Below are 20,988 nucleotides of genomic sequence, written 5' to 3'. Positions count from 1 at the left end.
GATGAATGTTGAAAATGCAAATTTTTACACTGTGGAGGAAAAAAAAAAAGCAAGAAGAAGGAGGAGGAGCTTTAGGTATTCAAGATTACCTGCTGACGACACTGACCTCCTCACATAAACCTACTAGCAGGTGTTTAGAGTCTAGTGCTTGGTTTAATCATATTAGTGAAGATTATAAAGAAGCTTTAGAATCCCAAGGCGAGTGCTCAGTGCTAGAATTGTTCAAAGAGCTTCCGTGAGAAACTGATTGTCATAGGAATTTAAAACAAACATACAAAGAAAGAAACAGTTCACTAAGTAAGTTAAGAGCTGAAGGCAGGGCTGGCTAACATTGACTTGAAAGCTAGTCCAGCAATTTGGGTGTATGACCTAACTTGCTACCTTTTAGCAGGTAAAAGATGCCGGTAATCAATATTGAGGATCTGACAGAGAAGGACAAATTGAAGATGGAAGTTGATCAGCTCAAGAAGGAAGTGACACTGGAAAGAATGCTGGTAAACCTGTTTTCTTTTGAATTCTATTTATAACTAGAGATGCTGTAGGATTTACCAGATTAGAAACCATTGAACGGGTGCAGAATTGGCTACCCCCAAATACGCCTTTTTGGCATAAGGATTACTTTAGTCTGATTATTTTTAAGCAACATCTAGGAAAGGCTCTGGAAACCTGGTAGCATTTGCCCTTTTTGTAAGAGACTTTTACATATATAAGGGAAATCTCCATTTGTGAGGGTGTCTTCCTCTTGGTACCAGGAAAAGAAGGATGACTGAATCTCTAGAAACTATTATCAAGGAAGAAGGTGAGGACTGCAATCTGCTTCACAACCTTAATGCTTTTTTACTGTGCTTTGCCTGGGAACCTCTCATGAATGGCCCCTCAACCCCACTCCTCCCACCATTCTTCCTTTGTCTTTAGCTGGAGGTGGTATTTAAGGAGGTGTCTTGGGCTGTTTGGGGGAGTTACTCAGTTTTCCTGGGTATCTCTCATGTATACAGAAAATATACATATGATTAAACTTCTGTTGTTGTTGTTTTTTGTCCCTGTTTATCTGCTTTTTTTATTGCAAGGGGTTCTGAGCCAAGAACCTAGAAAGGCAGAAGAAAAATTATTTTTTTGGTGCCACACTATTCACCGGAGAGGCTAAATATAGTTAAAAATAAATTGTGCAAGTAAAAGTTTATCAGGGATTAAGAAAATTCATAATCACAACTTATCTTTTGATTTAGATCCTAAATCAAAGAATTAGAAAATTATTTTCTGTGAGCTAAATTTGACCTTTGCCTGTTTCTGTATGACCACTATGCTAAAAATGTTTTTATATTTTTAGAGTTGTTGAAAAGAACATTTAAAAAAATGAAAAGAATATGAGACAGAGACCATATTTTAGCTAAGGAATAAAATAAAATAATGCATGTTGGCCTTTTGTTTTTATCTTCCTAAATGATAAGCTTCTCTTTATTTGATGCAATACTTTGATGTTGTTCAAATACTTTTAGTCAAGACCTCATCCCCTCTAGCACAGTCATGGCCAGTAATAAATGAGTACATTCTATTCCTTCTTTGGAAATACGAATTAGTTCAAGCACAAGAACTCACTGGTTCCTCCCAAAAACATCTTACAGGCCTTAGGAATGGTTACCAAGAGTTCTCTGACCTTAAAGGACAATAAATGGCAAAGGCATAAAAGTTGTCACCAAAGAAGCAGTAACTGAAGCTCAGAAAATATAGATATTTTAGATTTCTTTGTTTTAGGTAAGTTAGTAGAAACAAAAACTCCTTCACAAGTGATAAAAGTATATTTTACAGACTTTTTAAAAACTCATTTTATCAGGCCAAAGTGAGAAAAGGAGGGTGCTATTTTCATACTTTGCTCAAAAATCTTACTCCCAGTAAAAATAGGAATTTTGGCTTCTTTGATGTTTACAATTGCCTCAAGCTTTCCTGTTGGTCTTTCCACATAGGCAAAACATGTTTTGCTGTAAAGATAAAATTAAATCTATAAACAGAAAAAAAACTTGGAACACGCACCATAAAAGTTCAAATCTTTATCTTCATAATTTGGGGAATATAAAATATAATTTGGGGGTAAAGGAGAGTTGCTTTTTCTTCTATAGTTGAAGCACCCAAGGGCCATTTGTTATTTATAGACTCAGGATTGTGGTTTTGTAGGCAATTTGGCTGCCTTCATGTTTATTATTCACTTGTTGCAAGTTCACCTGGGAATTTTTACTTTGAGTAAACATTACATGCATCACCATCTGTCAGGTTTGGGGTTCCTTTTGCTATTATTCAATGTCTCCTTGCCCTTAGAAGTTAAGCTAATGTAATCTGACAAAATCACACACACACACACACACACACACACACACACACACACACAGGGCACTTCCAGGTCCGGAAGTCACAGCTCTGACACAGAATGGCATAGTATCACTACAGCATGGCTAAGTGGATAGACTCTGGAACCATACCTCTGGTTCAGAGTGACTCCACAACTTTCTCCCCGTGTAACACTCACCAAAACCATCTAACTTACCAGCGCCTCTGTTTCTTCTTCTATAAAATGGACAGAGTAACAACATCTAATGCAGAGGGTGATTGGGAGGAATAAATGGGAGAATACATACAAAGCTCTGAGTGCAGTGCCTAGTACCTTCTACCATTATTTTTTTAAGTTACTGTTGATGTCTGTAAAACAAACTGGTTCATATCATGCCTCAACCTATTCTGTTGTCAAGGCTGTAGTATTGTCAGTGTAAGAGAACTCTTTGCATCCAGTTTCTAAACCTGACAGATAAATTTGCAATGATGATAAGCCAATGTAATAGGCAGACTAAAGATAATCTTTGGAGTAATAGCTAAAAATAGCTACCATTTGACTGAGCATCTTTGTATGCCAGGCCTTCAATGCAGCCAGTGTTGCTCTTGCTGTTTCATAGATGAAGTAACTGTACCTGAACTAAGATATACTCATAGCTGGTCAGTGGGCAGATCCAAAATTCAATCCTGGAGTGGCCTGAATCCAACGTCGATGCTTTCCACCATACCATGTAATCCTGAATTAAACAATATATACTTGTACGGAGCCTCACTCAGATAATTTTAAACTCATGCACTCACATAGGACGTTAGGTAATTTATTGTTCTTTGTGTCCTGAGATTCTAGCCAGACACAGTCAAACTCCTGAATTAGGATAGCAGTTTAAACCTCTATTCCTGACATCTGGTTGGGGCCAAAAGAGCTGGTGTTTGGAGGAAGGGGAAAAAAGGTGAATTTAAGTCTCAATTTTGAATTTTTAGGAAAAAAAAAAAGAGCAAACCTAAATGACTGTGTGTTTCAAAAGTGTTCACAAACTCCACATTTCATCCTGTGAAGTAGCCACCTAACCAATGCCTTGCTCCAGTTAGAAACAATTTGTTCTAATATGTGAATAATGTTTGTAGAGTTGTAATCTTTAGTTTTATGACTAATGTTGCTTGGAATTTGCATACAAAATTGGTATAAAGATTTTATTAAAAAACAAAACAATAAATTGGTTAGGTAACTAATGGAATAGCCACTTAATGGACTGCCAAAAATGAAGGGTTTGTGTGTGTGTGTGTGTGTGTTGTGTGTGTGTGTGTGTTAATGTCATGAATGATGCATTTAGTGAAAACAAAACCAGTTGAAAGTTCTATATTTATAGAACATTGCCTCTCTCTAAAAGGTATGTTAAATGGTACATTAGCAGACTCTGGCTGAGTCCATTAAAACACTAAAGCCTGACTCTTCACATAGTTATTACTATAATGGTGAAGATGAGTGAGGAGCAAGCTCATAAACAAAACTAATGATTCAGTTAAGCAAATATTTATTTGCCGAGTGCCAACTAAATGCAGACTCTGTTCTACATGCCTGGGATACATGTGAACATATCAGCCAAATGTCTCTGACCCTTTGGAACTCACGTTCAAGTGCTTTTGCATGACCAACCATTGTAGATGAGTTTAAAATGAAATTATATGTGTATATTTCTGAGATTTAAGGAGTGGTGATAAGCCTGGAATTTAACAATGATTCATTCCCTCCCACCTTTACAGGTTACATTTTTGGAATGAGGAAAAGTATGTAATTAATGTTCCTTCTGGTGACATTCTTGACTTGTGTTACCTGCTGTGTTCTCATCCCTGGATCCTTTTAAAGGAGCTGGAGGCCGTGTCTGCTGGGAACCCTTAGCTGGAGTGTGGCCAGCTCTTTACCCTTTGCCTGGAGATATCCAGGAGGAGAGGGGAGGGAGCAACTATTGCCTCTTGTCTTCTAAAAAGTACATATGCATGGGCAGAGAGCAGAATCACATTAAAAAGATAGAACACAAAAATTTATTCTAATACATACATTTTTGGATTCTGCGATATTGTATATGAAACCAAATGAGTCATCACTTTCTCCTTTCCTTTAAGGTATCCAAATGTTGTGAAGAAGTAAGGGATTATGTTGAAGAAAGATCTGGGGAGGATCCACTAGTAAAGGGAATCCCAGAGGACAAAAACCCCTTCAAGGAGCTGAAAGGAGGCTGTGTGATTTCCTAAAAATTTAAAAATAAAAATTCTTGGAATATCTTCAGCTTTAATGACACTATTAATTTTTAGTGATGTGTAATATTATTAAGCATGTATATGAATTTTTAAATTACTAAATATAAACTTTTAATAAAAATTGGGATGCGATGATGTTAAGTCTATTTTTGTAAACATATTTATTTAGTACAGGGTTTAACACATAATTGACAATACGTATTGATTGAGCTCTTTCTTTAACAATATTACTATGTTTTATGAATAGGTCTGTCTTATTTTGGTTGCCAGCATCTAGTTAATGTTTTATGTTTCTTTACTTCCCTTCCAGCACTCATAATATTCTACTTGGAAATTTCATAGACTTACATTTTTCCAACCTTTCTCTCGCTTACCAAATTAGGAAGTCTATTCTTTTGATTCATGGAAGACTTATCTTTGCAGGTTGTGCGCTCTGATGATTTTTGTTGTTTTGTTTTCTGTTTCCGTTTCTCTCTCAGCCTCTAGTCAGCGGTGATGGTTTTAACATAACTTCTCCCTTCATTCTCATCCATTCTAGTTGTCACCAATGATGTCACTTTTTCCCAGAATGCCAACTGGATGAAGGGTTCAGTGTCAGGTCACAGAGCACAGTGGATTTAATCAGCACCAGGATAAAGATTATGAGAAGCCGGAGTGTTCTGGTTCTGGCACTTTACTGCCTAACTGACTTTAGATAAATTAATTAATTTTTCTGAATCTCAGTTTCTTCTACTGTAGGATAAGATAATAATGGTGCTATTCACTTTTTAATGGGAATTAACTATTATACTAGGGTGACTAAAGCACTTAGCATATTGCCTGGCACATAGTAAGACCCAATAAATGTTAATATTATTTTTGGGAAAAGAACTAGACAAAATGTCCAGAATCCTTTAATAAGGCACATGCTATTTCATCTCATCCCCATGATGACTCTCACCAGTACCGTTCTTTTTCTGTAGCAATGTAAAGGCAAGATGATAGAAAAATAGCTATCATCTGCATCATCCTGCAAATCGGTTTCCTCCTGGCATCGTATGGAGCTTGCCTAAGCCAGATTTCACTCCCTTTGCACTAATGACTAATGCCTCTACTTCTGTAACAAATGACGTGTTGATGACCACAACGGGAAAACTATTTTTGTTGTTAGTGTTTCTTTGTTGCCCTCTTATACCTACGGTACTATTTTTAGATATCTGTGATCAAAAATGCGAATTGATTACCATTCTTTTAAGAAGATAAGAATTACTTATTATTTGGTCTGGAAGGGAATTTAAAGGTTCGTTGTCCCAAGTTTGGCTCCTAGCACAGTGCTCTCCCACTCTGGCCACAGTAAATGCTCAATGAAGATTATTGACTCTTGTCCATAACCTTTTTTTGGAATGAAGAAAATCAAGGCTCAGAGAAGTGAATTGGTGAATTTTTAGGTCTAGACTCTGAATATTTGGCTAAATGGTTAGCAACACACTCTACAATATATCAAAAATGCTTTGGGTATCAAGGATTTCCAGGATACGCTACTGGAGTTTCATCTCTTTTTCCTTAGGAAAAGCTCTTTTCCCCTTATTTAAAATTACAAAAATCCTCTCCAGCCTCCCTCCAGCACTTCCTATTCCCACTCTATATTCCTTCATAGTACCCATTACCATCTAGTATACTATTATCATTTATTTGTTTGTTTAATTGTGGTCTATCTATAGGGGTTTTCCATGTACAATTTAGTGTTTAAGTGTTCCATATCTTCTTTCACTGCTTTAAAAAAATACAAAGTCTTAACTGTGGCATTTAGTAACTTATATAGTCCTAATCAACACCTCTAGCTTTCATTTTGGAGCCAGACAATTCTAAATTAAAATCTTGGCTCACCCACTTTCTAGATGAGGGCTATGGATAAGCAACTTCAACTATTTGAACCTCAGTAATTTTTTACATATAAAATGGGGGATTAGGATGAATTGTTATATGAATACTTAAAAGCACGGGATCAAAAATGAGCATATAGAGGAAAATAAATGTCCTCTATTATTTTAAACCCTGTAGACTTCTTTTGGTCAACAGACCTAAATATTAAGTAATCTCTGACATTACCATCTCATTGTCCCATCTTCTAGAGTTCAGTCATTCTAGTCTTGCCACCTGAAATGTTCTTCCACTCCATCTCATTTCAGCCTTTTGGCATCCTATTTTTCTTCTGAGGCTTAATAAAAACTTTCTCCTCTGTCCCTTACTTCATCTCAAGACTATTGCAAATCTCTTAAGTCATTTAACATTAATTCACTTTCTCTTATTATAATTTGTATGGTTGTCTTCATTTCAATAGTATATTGTAAATTTCTCAAGACAGAAGTTCTGTTCATCTTTGAAACTGCCATACCAACTAATAAAATGTCTACAATCTAATTGACTTAATGTGTTTAATTCAATTCAAAGGAGGCAAAACAGTACTTTTTATATTGGATGACTCAGAATTCTTACTGGCTTATTAATTAAGTCAATAGTAGGGTAAAATTCCTGCTGCTTTAAAATACAGATTATCAGCAGGATTTTGAATGAGATAAAAATCATAGGAGGAAGTATAGAGAAAGATGGTCCAGGAAGAAGGAAATGAAATCATGACACTCCCACAGCCTACACAGCTACAAGTGGCAGTGAGTGACTCTCTCTCCCCACCCTCTACCCAAAGTTGTTATTTCAGGGACATACATTACTAGATTGAGTGGAGTGAAGTAAAACTACAGAGAAACAAAAAATGCTCAAGGCATAGCTTTAGCATTTGGCTGTTAAACAAAATTTCCTGATACCAATAGTAAAACTGTGTGAAGTATACATATTTACTATATCATCTGAGATACTTGCACATTCAGGATGTTTTGTACACATAGGTGAGTTTAAGTTTTAGTAAGAAAAACTGTTATTTCATTTGGATTGATTGGCGTTAGCAACATTTCAAAAACAAGGCTAATAACAAACTTCCTAAATTCCTTAAAAAAATGTATTAACATGAGGGAAACAATAAACTAGTAATGAGATTGATCAATTATATGTAATGAAACTGGTCATTTTGTTACTTCCCATTATCTCCATGTAGAAAGAGAATCTTATGCACCCAGTTACAGGAAATGAGTCAGTTCATGAACCTTTCCATATGATAGTTATGATAAATTGAACCACATAGCAAATGAACCAAGAGTGCATGGAATGTGCGTTCAAACTTCCCTTAAAGAAACCATCATTTTAATGTCCTAGACAGTCACCATTTACTTTATAAATTTTACAAGAACATAATTTGGGAGGTAACCTAACTTATCTACACTAACAAAGACAGTGGCAGAGAGAATGTATGTCTTGAAAGAATCACAAGGTAAAATAAGAACCCTGCTCTTTTTTGAGTTCAAGTTAATATAAAATCAACTCTAATATAACTGTCCTCAAACTTCTCTTATAGTTTTCTTTATATGGATTTTTAACAACACACCACATCGGAAAAATCGCTTTTCGTTTCTTTGCATTCCAAGGTAAATATTTAATGGCCTTTGTTCTTCTATACTTTAAAAGTGAAAATAACTAAATGGTTAATATTATTTTTAGAAAGCAGATTTCTTCCTTTTTAAACTATTATGTAACCAGTGACTTTTAAATTTTTTCAATTATAGTTGACATACAATATTACATTAGTTTCAGGTGTACAGTATAGTGACCAGACACATATAAGTTACGAAGTGATCACCCTGGTAAGTCTAGTACCCACCTGACACCACACATAGTTATTACAATTTTATTGACTATATTCCCTATACTGTAATTTATACCCCTATGACTATTTTTATAACTGGCAATTTCTTTAAAACATTTGTCAAACAATGGTAGGATAATAAAAGTTCATTTCTGATTACACCTGTCATTTGCACTGCAGAATGGTTTCTACAAATATTATTTTGCATACTTTTATTAGGGGTAATATATATAACATATGTAAAATGCTAAGAGTACAATTGGATACAACTGATATGGATTTTTAAATTTGTTTATCCCCATATTTTTTCTTATAAAGTATTTCTGCAAGAATACACAAGAAATTGCTTATTTTGGTTGCTCTCTGGGAGGTAAACTCCATGACTGGGAATAGGGGGCTCATTGTGTGTTTATGTTTAAGCACTTTCATCATTTTACCATTTAAAATCAAACAATAAAATATTTTTCAGAATCCTATGTGATCATGGGATTTCAGCATTTCCCTGTTTATTTTAGTTCAATTCATTTACTTCAATATGATATTAGCATGTGAATTATTTGTTAAGAATAAAACCTTAAAAAAATAGACATGTATTTCTTCTCTAATTTAAGTCTCATAACACTGGATAAGCAGTTAAAAAAACATTATGGATTTAGAAATATTTTTCACTGCTTGCAACTAGGTGGTTTCACAGGAAAGAAATTTCCAGACCAAAATAATTCTATTTTTATGATTTGGAACAGACATACTCACATTAATTCACTTAACCAACTAATTTAATTTGGATGCTGAACTTCTTTAATTTAGCCACATTAACTACTTTCACTAACTCATTTAAGCTATTTTAAAGCAACCTTTTAAATTTAAGAAATGGAAAAAAAAATTTTTAAATGCATGGGTTCTGGAAATGTGAGTTTTTGTCTTGGCTCACTGCTTACTAACAGGGAAAACTCTGGCAACTGATCTGACTTTTTTGAGTCTATGAGATTCTGGAATGTGCGATATTTTTAATACAGAAAAAGGATCTTCTAACATTTTTCTTTGTGAAAGTGATTTATCAGATGTAGATACATAAATACAATTAGAAACAAAAGATACCTTAGCTAATTCACCTCTCCCCTGCCCAATCACATATTTCACAAATTAGAAAACTAAAATCCAGGAAAAGTAAATAACTTTTCCAATGATGGCTAGTGTCAGACCTAGGACTAGAACCCAAGGGTACTCAGCAAGTAGATCATTGGTTTTTGTTTTCTTTTTTTTTGCTTTTTGTTTTGTTTTTTGACAAACAAAACCTCTGCTTACAACGTGGGGAGTGGTTATGGATGTCTAAGGCTAACCACCCTGAAATATTCAATTCATTGCCTCCATTCTTAACTTGAATTTGAGTCTATAAACAGTAGGCAATCCCCGGAGAGAAAGAGAAATATCTGACTGGTTGGGAAGGTACCTTACATTCATGCTTTTTCTTCTAATCTTTTAAGCATCATTAATAAGGTTTTAGTTTATCGTCCAGAGGACTATAAACTAAACATTTTTCACTTCAGACACTTTTCTTGGCTTTGCGAAGTGGCAGTTAGTTGAATAGTGCTTTCTGGAGAGTGGAGAAACCAATACTACATGAATCAAGAATTCAACATCCTTGGTGTCAAGTGTCACCCAAACGTTGGAGGACGGGGAGTGGAGAAAATCTTTTCGGGGAGAACATTAAGATCCCTGCTCTCTTCCCTGGCATCATCAGCTTATCCTCTAATCATTACAAAACACTGCCCTGAAAAAGGAATACAAATTCTGCTGTTGAGGACCCAGATGACAATTTAATGTCAGAAAATGTCCCTGCAAATTGTTAATAATCATTCATACCTTCCCAGGCATTTAACATACAGGGTGGCTAGACATCTACGGACCTGGAGGGTGTTTTTGAGATCACAGCTGTTTCATATTCCATCTGAAACTTTTCTTAAGTGTCCACAGTTCCCACAATAATTGTGTATGTAAGTGGGGGAAAGTTATGTGCTGTATATTTTTGAAACTCTTGGAGAAGTGGGGCCGTTATTTCCTGCCGGGTAGTGTCCTCATTTTCTTGCTTCACAAACAAAACCCGGATATGACTTGGGAAAGGAAAAAAAAAAAAAGTTTGGGGAGAGGCAAAAAGTAAAAACTTTTTATATTTCTCCAGGGAAGTGGACTAAACGCAATTCCCAACTCTTGGGCCCCAGCCCAGGCCGGTCCCCCGCGGGCGTGCTGGGGTCAGGATCCAGGCCCGGAGCCAACATCCCCGCGGGAGACCCGGCAGCGCGAAGCTTTTCAGGGTCCTTGGGCTGAACCCTCCCGAGCTGCCTCGGACAGGCTTCACGGGGTGTGGGGACTCGAGACGGATCTGAAGTTTGAAGATCCTGGGACGCTGGGCTGGGCTGGCTTAAGGGGACTGTCCAGAGGCAGCTGAGCGCTCAGGGCACTGGGGACCCCTGCGCGGGGAGGCGTTCCCATCCTGCGCCCGCGGGCGGGGTGAGCAGGCACAGCAGTTATTTGGGGACGCGCCCTGGTTTGCAGCATTTCCAGCCGCTCCACTTCCAGAGCTGTCCCTGGGCCCAGTTCTGGGGCGAAGATGCCGGCCCTGCATATTGAAGATTTGCCAGAAAAGGAAAAGCTGAAGATGGAAGTTGAGCAACTTCGCAAAGAAGTGAAATTGCAGAGACAACAGGTAAGTTGGCTATCCCAGAATATTTCCTTCACAGAAATATACCAGGGTCAGCTTTTCCTGGTTTGTTGCAGTAAAACAAGTTCCTGTTGTTGTCATTGCTTTGTTTAGTTTTGCCACTTCTCTGGAAGTAGGGCTTTGGTGGTGCCTGGGAAGCGCCCGTTGATACCGGGAAATCATAGGAGGTAAAGGAGGGAGCAGGGGTCTGATGAGTAATTTCAAGCCAAATGTCAGAACATCCGAGGAGCCTAGACTAGGGGAAACAGACAAGAAACTTAGCCTGCTTTTAGACAGTTGGTTTTAAAAACTCAAAGCTGTAGGAAAAAGGCAGATGGCTACTTAGTTCCCTGATATTCTTCATTATGGGAAGAATGGTATTTGAAAAGTTTTTTAAATTCACAATTTAAAGTCTTGAATTATAATACCTAGTTTTAAATTTCTCCACATCTCTCCAGGGGAGTGTAATGAACAGTCCATTGGGACTTGGGAGCAAAATATTACAATTTCTGTATTTACTTGTAAATCTCACCCCTTGATAATGTCTAGTTTATAAGTAATGAACTACTACAGTAACAGCTATTCATTTGTTAAAAATTATACATATGAAAATTATTTTTAGTGATCATGATGAAAAATTATAGACAACACCCAAGTGGATTACAAATTCAGTGAGAATATATTACTCCAGTGTTCAGAAGTTTCCACGAAAATTTGTTGGAGATTTTCTAATTTTTACTTTAATTTCTTAACAGTAATAGGGGCCTTTGTTTCTTCCTTTTTTTTTTTTTTTTCTTTGTCAATTAGGCAACCTATAGTCTGGGAATAGGTTTATATATATATATATATTTTTTTTTTTAAAGAGAAAAGATCTAGTCCTTTCTCAACAGCAAGATAATTTAAACTGATCTTATTTTTCTGTGGTTTTAATACTAGAAAAATTAAGAAAAACAATGGAAATGAAACAGGTAGGGTAAAAACGCTCCCTTACTTTTTCCTGCTATAGTGATGGTAAGTCTGTTCATGGCAAGAGTCTTGCTACTCAGGACACACATTTTGAGTGATGTTTAGAAGATGCAGGCCTTTTTGAGTTTTACTCTTGACCCATTTCTTTTCTCATATTTAATCTTTCTAGATTTTGAAGTGCAAAGTCCTTTCTATCCATGTTGAAAGTTATCATAGCTTTAAAAATACTGCTGTGTTTAAAGGGAAAAAATGAAGTTATGGGACCCAGTGAAGAGACTTGTTTAAGCAACTTTAAGGGACCCACTTTGTGGATGACAGTGCCCAGCAGTAGAGCATGTGTTGACCACTTAGTTTTTTCACACAATGAACTTTAGAGGTTACATATTAAAGAGTTGCATACACTGAAGAAAAGCATCATCTGCAAAGTTGGAATATCTTTAATATCTGGTATTGCTATGCAGAACTTACAGGGGGAAAAGGAGACAAATACCTTCCAGTTATTTAAACCTTCCATTTAGAAATTGGATAGGGCCTGGATGCAGCTGACTGGAAATATCGTTCATTAGCAGGTCCTCCCTGCCAGTTCCCCAACATCCACGTCTAGGACACACCCCACTTGATAGGCTTTCCAACTTCAGAAATTCCTATTGTATGCCAGAGGGAGAGAAAATTTCAAGGATAGCCATAGTGGAAAGAGGGGGAGGTATGAAAGTCCTAATAATAATATTCAAACATTTTATAATGCACTTTGAATTATAGAGTATTGTTGCTAGACAAATACTGAGGCTCTTAGAGCTCATTCAACCCTCTTGCTTTGAAGAATTAAAAAAAAAAATCCTGAATCCCAGTGAGGCTAACTAGCTCCTCATTTAAGGCCCCAGAGCTAATGATAGGGCAGTTAATAAAACACAGTCTGATGCCCAATGCCTGTTTGTTATTCTGTCGATCAGTTGTTCATGTCTGAGCTGTGTGCTCTGCTCAGGCTAAGGACACAAAATTCACAGGCTGAATTCTGACTCCAGCTAATTGTAGTTCAAACATATCCTCTTCATCATGGAAGGAAATGCATCAAGGAGTACTTTGAAGGTTCCAGATCTCTTTGGAAACCAAATGAAGAAGCCTCATTAAGAACAGACACAATTTAGGGGAACGTGAATCTTATCCATAAATTTCTCTGGGGCCCCAGACCTCATGTTATGGATACTTGCATCATCACTTCTGAGAGTTCACTTGAAGTGCGCACACTTTGAATGTCAGCAATGATGGAGAGCAGATGTTACCTGAGAGAGTGGTAGTTGAGAAGATTTTATTTTGCCACATTTTAAGCTAGATGACTATATCACCTAGTTTTAAATTTTTAATCAGTGGCCTCCACACTGGTGTGCAAGGAGTCTTTGGGGTGTAGGAGTAAAATATTAAAGTTTATATTTTTGTTAGTTTAAAATCTCTATATTTAAATAATTTCTAGGTTATGTTTTATAATTATGAATGGTATTGACGCAGTACATCTGCATTTATAAGTAAATTACAATATGCATTTGAGGATATACGTGCAAACATGTTTTAGCAGTCACTGTTAAAAGAGTTGAAGACTACTAATCTAGATTACCAATTTAGTGGGAACATTTTTGTCTAGTTTTAAGTGGTCTCCACTGGAATTTGCTTGATTTTTCCGTGCTAATTTCGTACTAGTAACGGAGGCCTTCATTAAGACACGAATATTTTTTTACTCACTCTTGCAACCTCTCTCTTAAGGATAGATTTTTTAAAGAAACTATTTCATCTTTCTCCATTTTAGATAAAGTTTAAAATGATGACATGCACACAGGAATCTCAGATTAGCATAATGAGTCTCAAATGTACATCTTTTATTACGATCATTGCCCTCAAGCAGCTAACGGGAAAGATTCTGAGCAGAGAGACAGCATGGGACGACCGGGCAACTTCAGCCTTTCCAGAGCCAGACTTTCTCCAGTACTTCTATCTTTTTGTGAAATTGCAGAACGTGGCACACACCCATAATAAGTGAGACTTTTGGCAGGATATACCTGCAAACATTGGGGAATTTACTACAGTACCTGTTCATTAGCGTGGTAAATTGAAAGCAGGGTACGGTTTAGTTCCTAAAATATTGTGGACACATCGTAACTGTTTTAGCAGAGGAAGGAAATCATGTGAGGCACAATGGCTAGAAATTGCTGACAATAATTTATTTAATACAGTGACTTTCAAACTTTTTTACCCTGATCATAATGAGAAATATATTTTACATAGATGGTATCATTTATTAAGTTATATATGCTCTGTGCTACACTCTAATAATTTTTTAGCCTCATTGTAAGTTCTGGTTGTATCCAAGTTTGAACAATGCTGACCTAATTCATTTTGTTTCCCCCTTAAGGTGTCTAAATGTTCTGAAGAAATAAAAAACTACATTGAAGAACGTTCTGGAGAGGATCCTCTGGTGAAAGGAATTCCAGAAGACAAGAATCCCTTTAAAGAAAAAGGCAGCTGCATTATTTCATAAATAACTCTGGGGAGAAACGTTATCCTCAATGGAAGAACTAGCTTGTTTTAGTTTTCAGAAATAAAACCGGCATGCTTTTTAAAGAAGGAAAAACTAAATTTAAAGCGGACTTTCTCAAGCGCATACATAGATATGGTTTTGTATTGTATAAAAGCTATGTGCTTCTCATCTTTGCTTACTACCCACCCTTTTTAAGAGGGCAGAGAGTATCAAATGTACAATTATGGAAATAAGGACAATACTTGTGCATGACTCACCTCTTTCAGTGTATTGCTTGATGCATCAAATAAAGTTTTGTCTCAGAAAATAAGGATTGGCCATTTAAGAAGGCTTTTTCTTTTTTGCATTCACTTTTATATTTCTTCCCATAACTTTTGGGTGTTTGGGACATGTATCAAAAGATTAGGTGTTGGATATAGATCAGATCTCCAATCCAGCATTCTCTGCTTCAGGGGTTGTATATCACTTAGTTCTGACTTCCGGAGTGTTTTCGATCTAACATTAACTGTTGCGGAACTGAGAGAGTAGAATTCCTAATGCTGACAGAGTCAGATGATCTGAATCAGGAAGGAACCAGGCCAAACCACATTTGCATTAGCATTTCCTCAGTTTATCACCACACAGATCTTGTTCAAAGAAATGCTGCCTTGGTGCCTTGGGAAAGTGAGTGGGTTAGGGGTCATGAGGAATACCCCTTGGACCAGCTTTGTATGTTCGCCCTGAGGGAGCTGCATCTCCCACGTGATTTCCAGGCCTTGGGCATAGGAACCATCCAAACCATCCAGCTGTGCGGCTTTGGCACTTGGCTCTGCTCCCGTGCCTGCCAGACTTTTCCAGTGGGCCTGGGCCAAGCATGCTTCTTTTCCTTCTCTTCCAAAGGGGCCAGTTAATCTTTTACTCATGTCTAAAATTAACTTGTCTTTTTCCTCATTGACTTGTAGGAATTACTCATATATTCTGGTCATTCATCCTTGGTTGTTAATAGGTGTTGCAAATATCTTTGCCCAGCCTGTGGCTTAACTGTTCACAGTGGACCACAGCCGTAGTGGTTTTAGCCAGACTACGTGGTCTGCTTAAATCCTCTGTGAAGGCACCTGCAGGTTGGACCTCAAAGAAAGGACTTCCTTTTTTCTTTGAGCATTTTCCCCCTCTTTCTGAGTTTGGATACAGATTGCTCCAGGTTTGAACCAGTAGAAAGACAAGCAAAACCCTTGCAAATGAGCTTCAGCTCAAATGGGCTTAGTCACTAACTCGCCCTGCAATTTTAAGTGGGGAACCAGAAGCCTGCTTAGATGCATAGGTGTACCTTATCAAGCCAGAAAGGTGCTGTTGACTTCTAGCAGCTTCCTAGAGTATATCAGTACCCTCACTCCGAAACTACTTTCCTCTTTCCCTCTCTGCAAAAGAACAGGATACGCTGGCGTTTGAAAGAGCAGGTTACAGCAAACTGAGAGCAAGGACTATTTCCTTAAGTTTCCTGCCTTTTACCAAGTTCTGACGTCAATTGGAATTACTGAGAGCCCCAGGATAATTTTAGCCCAAAACATGATCTACTCCAAGGTAAGGTTGAAGGACAGTAGAGGTGTGCATATTTTCGCCAACAGCTATGGGACATTTACTATTTGAGATGTATTGCCACTGTTAATCATTGAAAATTTGGGTGGCATGGGGTTTCTGTACCTTAGTGCTTGTTGAGTTTTACTTGAATGAGCTGTTCCATTTCTTTCAAGTCATAAAGTTTCCTTCTGTTGCATAAGAAAACAAACATCAATTCTGGATCTTGGTACAGCAGATTAAATAATGTGCTTCCTTCATGGGAGTCCAGGTAAATGCAGTAATCCTCTGTCCTGGAGAGTGGTAGATTACAAAGCTGTGCCCTGAATCATTACTAGCCACATTCAACTATCCATTCGTGTGCACCTCCAAGTCCTAGCATTTGCTTTTCATGAACTTTCAACCATATGACAAATTAGCCCACTTCCGGTTTTTCCGTACTGAATGAATAGCCAGTCTTGTAGATGTTTCTACTAAATCTAATTTTGTTCTCTTTTTCTTATTGTTTCATCATAGTAACTAGGCAAACCTATAAAAGTGTAACAGAATCCTTTTGATTTTCTGCTAAAAATGTATTAGCTTGTATTATGAAAAAAATGAAAAATATAGTACTTATATATTTGGATATATTATAAAAGCAAGTGGAAATTTGTTAAGGACAATTTAAACCATGTGTTCCGTTTCTTCCTCCTAGGCACAGCGGTTGCGCCATTGTTTGGTAACTGGTAAAATAATTACTATGTTTTGTGTATTGAGACTTAGACTCTATGAACTCATATTAAAATTTTTTATTATTTTAATTTTATATGGTTTGCAACATTTAGCAAACATATTTTTATCGTATTTTTTCCATTACCATTTATCCCCCTTATATTATACCCCATCCCTGCTGCAATCACCACACTGTTGTCCACGTCCATGAGTCTTTTACCCTTTTTGCTGATTCCCCCACCCCCTAACCTACCCCCCATAGCTGTCATCCTGAACTCATATTAAATTAGCAAAATTTGCTTTACTCTTTCTAGGCAGAATCTACAGTACAAGCTCACCCATACTTGGTATTTTAAGGAAGTTTATTTTGTGTGTTGCAGGCAAACCAACACCTCATTATTACCTAAATTTGCATTTTCTTGATTTCCTGTGATATTTAAAGTCAGATTTTCATGACCTTTTGACCATCTTCACCCATTTCATCCATCTCCAACTCCCTGCCTATAGCAACCACCACTGTGTATCTATGAATTTGGTTTCCTCTTTTCTTTTAGATTCCACATATAAATCGCACAGTATTTGTCTTTTTCTGTCTGACTTAATTGACTTAGCATAATGTGTTCAAAGTTATTCGTGTTGTTGCAGTGGCAAGATTTCCTCCTTGTGACACACACACACACATATTTATCACATTCTCTTTATTCGTTCATCCATCAAGAGATGTTTAGGTTGTTTCCATATCTTTATTATTGTAAATAATGCTGCAGTGGTCATGGAGGTGCATATATCTTTTCAAGTTAGTGTTTTTATTTTCTTCTCATAAATTCTCAGAAGTAGAGTTGCTGCATCATCTGACAGCTCTATTTTTAATTTTTCTGAGGAAACTCTATGCTGTTTTTCATATTACTGCACCAATTTATGTTCTTATTAACAGTGCACAAGGATTCTCTTTTCTCCAACTCCTCACCAACACTTGTTATTTCTTGTCTTTTTAATAATAGTCATAACAGTCATAATAATATAGCCTAATAATACCCTGACTGGTTTGGCTCAGTGGATTGAGCGTCGGCCTGCAAGCTAAGTGTCACTGGTTCGATCTTCCAGTCAGGGCACATCAGAGAAGGAAAACTCTGATTCCAAAAAACCTCCGCTGCCTTGCGGCATATCTCTTCAGGGGAAAGGCTAAGGGAGTAAACCCCGACAGAAAATCCGGAGCCGGAGTCCCTAAGGCGGTTCGACGTTGTAGTCAACACCGGCAACTCCTGCGGCGCACCTGAAGCCAAGCTGTATTGACTCCGTCTTTCCCTTGGGCCCTTCAGCTGCGAAGAGAGGGGGGGTCTGCTGCATGGGCAACAGCAGACCCTCCATATTACCCTGCCCAGGCTCTGTAGCTTCATCGCAAGATGTCGATTCAACACGGGAGGAGACAGATACCGTGTCACTCCCGAGTCGGACTGCACAGCCATTCTCGGCGGTGCAGATAGGCTCTTAAGAAGCTACACCATCGTCTCTCGAGACGGACGGCTGCCAACAACAACAAGTAGGTGTGAGGTGATATCTCATGGTGGTTTTGATTTACATTTCCCTGACAGTTAGTGTTAAGGACCTTTTAATATACCTATCTGCATCTGCTTTTGTTTAAAGTAACATTGGAAGGTTATAAAAGAAACTAATAAAAACTGCTACCTCTTAGGGCCAATGTTGGGTATAACCAGGTGGCAAAGAATGAGATTGAGATTTCTCATTGTATATTTTTCTGTAAAGTTTTAATTTTAAGACTCTAGGAATATATTATCTGATTTTAAAACCAAATTAATTTAAAAATAAAAGATAAAATCAAAGTTTATATTGCTATGTTTAGGCTTTGGAAAGTAACTATATTTTGTTATTAGAATTAGAAATAAGTTTGTATAGTCAACATATTTTGAATAGTAGTATATTTTGATCTGTTAAGCTTATCCTACCAAGTAAGACAAAAATATTGAGTCAGTATTAGTTATATTTCACTATTATCCTCTCTGAGTATTAGAAGGATGATAATCATGGAGAAAGAAGCCCCTATTTTGAACATATAGTCTAGAAAGCAGCAACTACTGAGAAGGTGTCTGACTTAATAGAGAGGAATGGGATGGTGACAGAAGTAAAGTGCTCTTGGAGCTCTCCTGTTAGCATGAGCCCTGATGTCCTACTCCGTGCATTGGGCTGTCCTAATGGGAAGACCATTCAACAACAGAAATATGTGGAGCTCACCCTGTATGGACTAGGCATTTGTTTAGTCTTAAAGGATGTAGAGGTGGATTAGACAAAGTCATTAACATCATGGAATTTGTAGAAATTAGAATTAATCAGATATCAGTGGAAATTATAGAGTATATTATGATATATGAGTTAAGATAAATAGAAAAGTCTTTTTTTTTTTTTGTATTTTTTGATGATGATGATAGCTTATACATATGCTTAATATTTGACCCTGGAATAAGCTTTTTGCTTAGATTATGTATTTCAATTCTCACGAGTACCTTATGTATCAGCTAAATAATTTACATAGTCATATAGCTAGAGACTGTACCTTAAACATTATGCAATAGTACCTCTCTTGTAGAAGCCAATGCGTATGTAGAGTTAAAAGAACTATTAGCTCAATAAATTACTGAAGTGGTTTTCGGCATAGCTAAAATAAGCCAGCTACTATATCCTCATAAATTTTTAGCCCTGGTGTATGAGACAGAGCTTTATAGTAGCTTATTTTAGTTGTTATTATTTGTTGGTTGATTTTCTATAGTCACAGCCTAATATAACAATTTTAACTTATCACAACTTTAAATTGTTATAACACTGATGAACTTTAATTATATATCAAATAGCTTTTGCTCATTTGCTAGAAATATAACCTCTCAGTTTAGTACTAGAATTTCATCTGTTAGAAACTACATGAATCATGGTAGAAAGCCTGGAAGAAATAAATCAGGCCCTGTAAGGATTTTCTTGAAAATATCAAAATTGTTAAGTGACAGTCAGCCCTAGAGAATTTCCTAAAGGTACTAAACAATCTTTTCTAATAAGTGATTATACCCAGTCTATATAAAAACCTGAATGTTTAATAAGTGTAGCCATAGGCTTTGCTTGTGTCCCCTCAGCCTTTTCTTATAGTCAGCCTGAGGCATGTGCTGTTAATGACCTACATCACAGACTTGGTTTGGGAATTAATGGGCCTGATTATCTAGACTATGACTAGAATGCCTTAAATTCATAAAAGGTCCTCATGTATCAGCACTGATCAATATTTACCAATGAACACCTTCAACCCCCCTTTGGAAGTAATCAGATTAAATAGAAATACATAAAAAATATATCTACAGAATCAGTGTATTCACTTGAACTTCCACAGCTGTTTGGTACTGTGTAGGGAAGTAAGGGAGTTGGTCTTGCCTTACTGAGTGTTTTGAAATCATAAAAATGTCCATGTGTCTCAATCTAACAGAGGAGGAATGAAGAAGAAACATTTATACCTATATTAAACAATTTGAAAACATAATCTAAAAAATGCTAACACTTATGTAGTTTAGTGATTACTTAAAATATTCAAAGGCCATTGTTGCTATATGTTTCATTTTTATAACTAAAGTTAAGTGTCAATGAGGAACATCACAACATGGATGTGCATGTTCTTTAGTTGCCAATATTCAGACTTGCTTTCTCTCTCTCTTTTTTTAAAATTAATCTTTGAAAGATTGTATCAATTGGGTTTTCAGCTGATTCTTATTTACATAAATCATTTTAATATAAAAACAGATATAAAGTAGAATGGATTAATATTTATTCATGTTTGGGGCAGGGAGAAATTTAGACATTTAAAAACCATTTGTTTTAATTTGATTCAACAAGTCTGTAAACATGATAGTCTATGGACAAGTTCAGCCAGGATTTTTACTCATTTTAGAAACTGGCAGTTGAAAGAAATAGTAGTGACATTGTACTATTTTATGTACAAAGTATAAGTGAATTAAGTGTTTGAGAAATGGAAGAGTAATAAGTGAACAATTTAAGTAAGACTAGAACATTTTCTACCTTTTTTATGGGAAAATTTCATGGAAAGAGATACAGGAGCTTAAATGAAAGAAAAGAATTCGTGAAATATTAAATTAAAAGGAAGAAATTTCACTTCCTCAGAGTAGTTTGTCAGACCAAGAAAGCATTTATCAGATTTATGTAAAAAATGCAGAG

At 36.6% G+C, this 20,988-nt stretch overlaps 2 protein-coding genes across 3 annotated transcripts; both read left to right on the top strand.

Moving 5' to 3' along the window:
• The first annotated feature begins 139 nt into the window (after positions 1-139).
• On the top strand, positions 140-4,646 carry GNGT1 (G protein subunit gamma transducin 1). 2 transcript variants are annotated; one of them, XM_090287848.1, is made up of 3 exons: positions 140-297; positions 392-494; positions 4,441-4,646. In XM_090287848.1, exons 2-3 carry the CDS (start codon positions 399-401, stop codon positions 4,567-4,569), a joined length of 225 nt encoding a protein of 74 aa, XP_090143974.1. In that variant the 5' UTR covers positions 140-297; positions 392-398; the 3' UTR covers positions 4,570-4,646. The 2 variants fall into 2 exon arrangements, with proteins under 2 accessions (XP_090143974.1, XP_090143973.1); XM_090287847.1 differs by having other exon boundaries at positions 389-494.
• Positions 4,647-10,481: 5,835 nt separating this feature from the next.
• GNG11 (G protein subunit gamma 11) lies at positions 10,482-14,809 on the top strand. The gene is made up of 2 exons (XM_090287846.1): positions 10,482-11,012; positions 14,374-14,809. Exons 1-2 carry the CDS (start codon positions 10,917-10,919, stop codon positions 14,497-14,499), a joined length of 222 nt encoding a protein of 73 aa, XP_090143972.1. The 5' UTR covers positions 10,482-10,916; the 3' UTR covers positions 14,500-14,809.
• The last annotated feature ends 6,179 nt before the right edge of the window (positions 14,810-20,988 follow it).

Source organism: Furipterus horrens, unplaced genomic scaffold, assembly GCF_987537825.1.
Source record: "Furipterus horrens unplaced genomic scaffold, mFurHor1.1.pri manual_scaffold_9, whole genome shotgun sequence".
Taxonomy (NCBI): domain Eukaryota; kingdom Metazoa; phylum Chordata; class Mammalia; order Chiroptera; family Furipteridae; genus Furipterus; species Furipterus horrens.
Note: the sequence above shows the minus strand (reverse complement) of the source record. Positions and strands in the feature narration are given on the sequence as shown.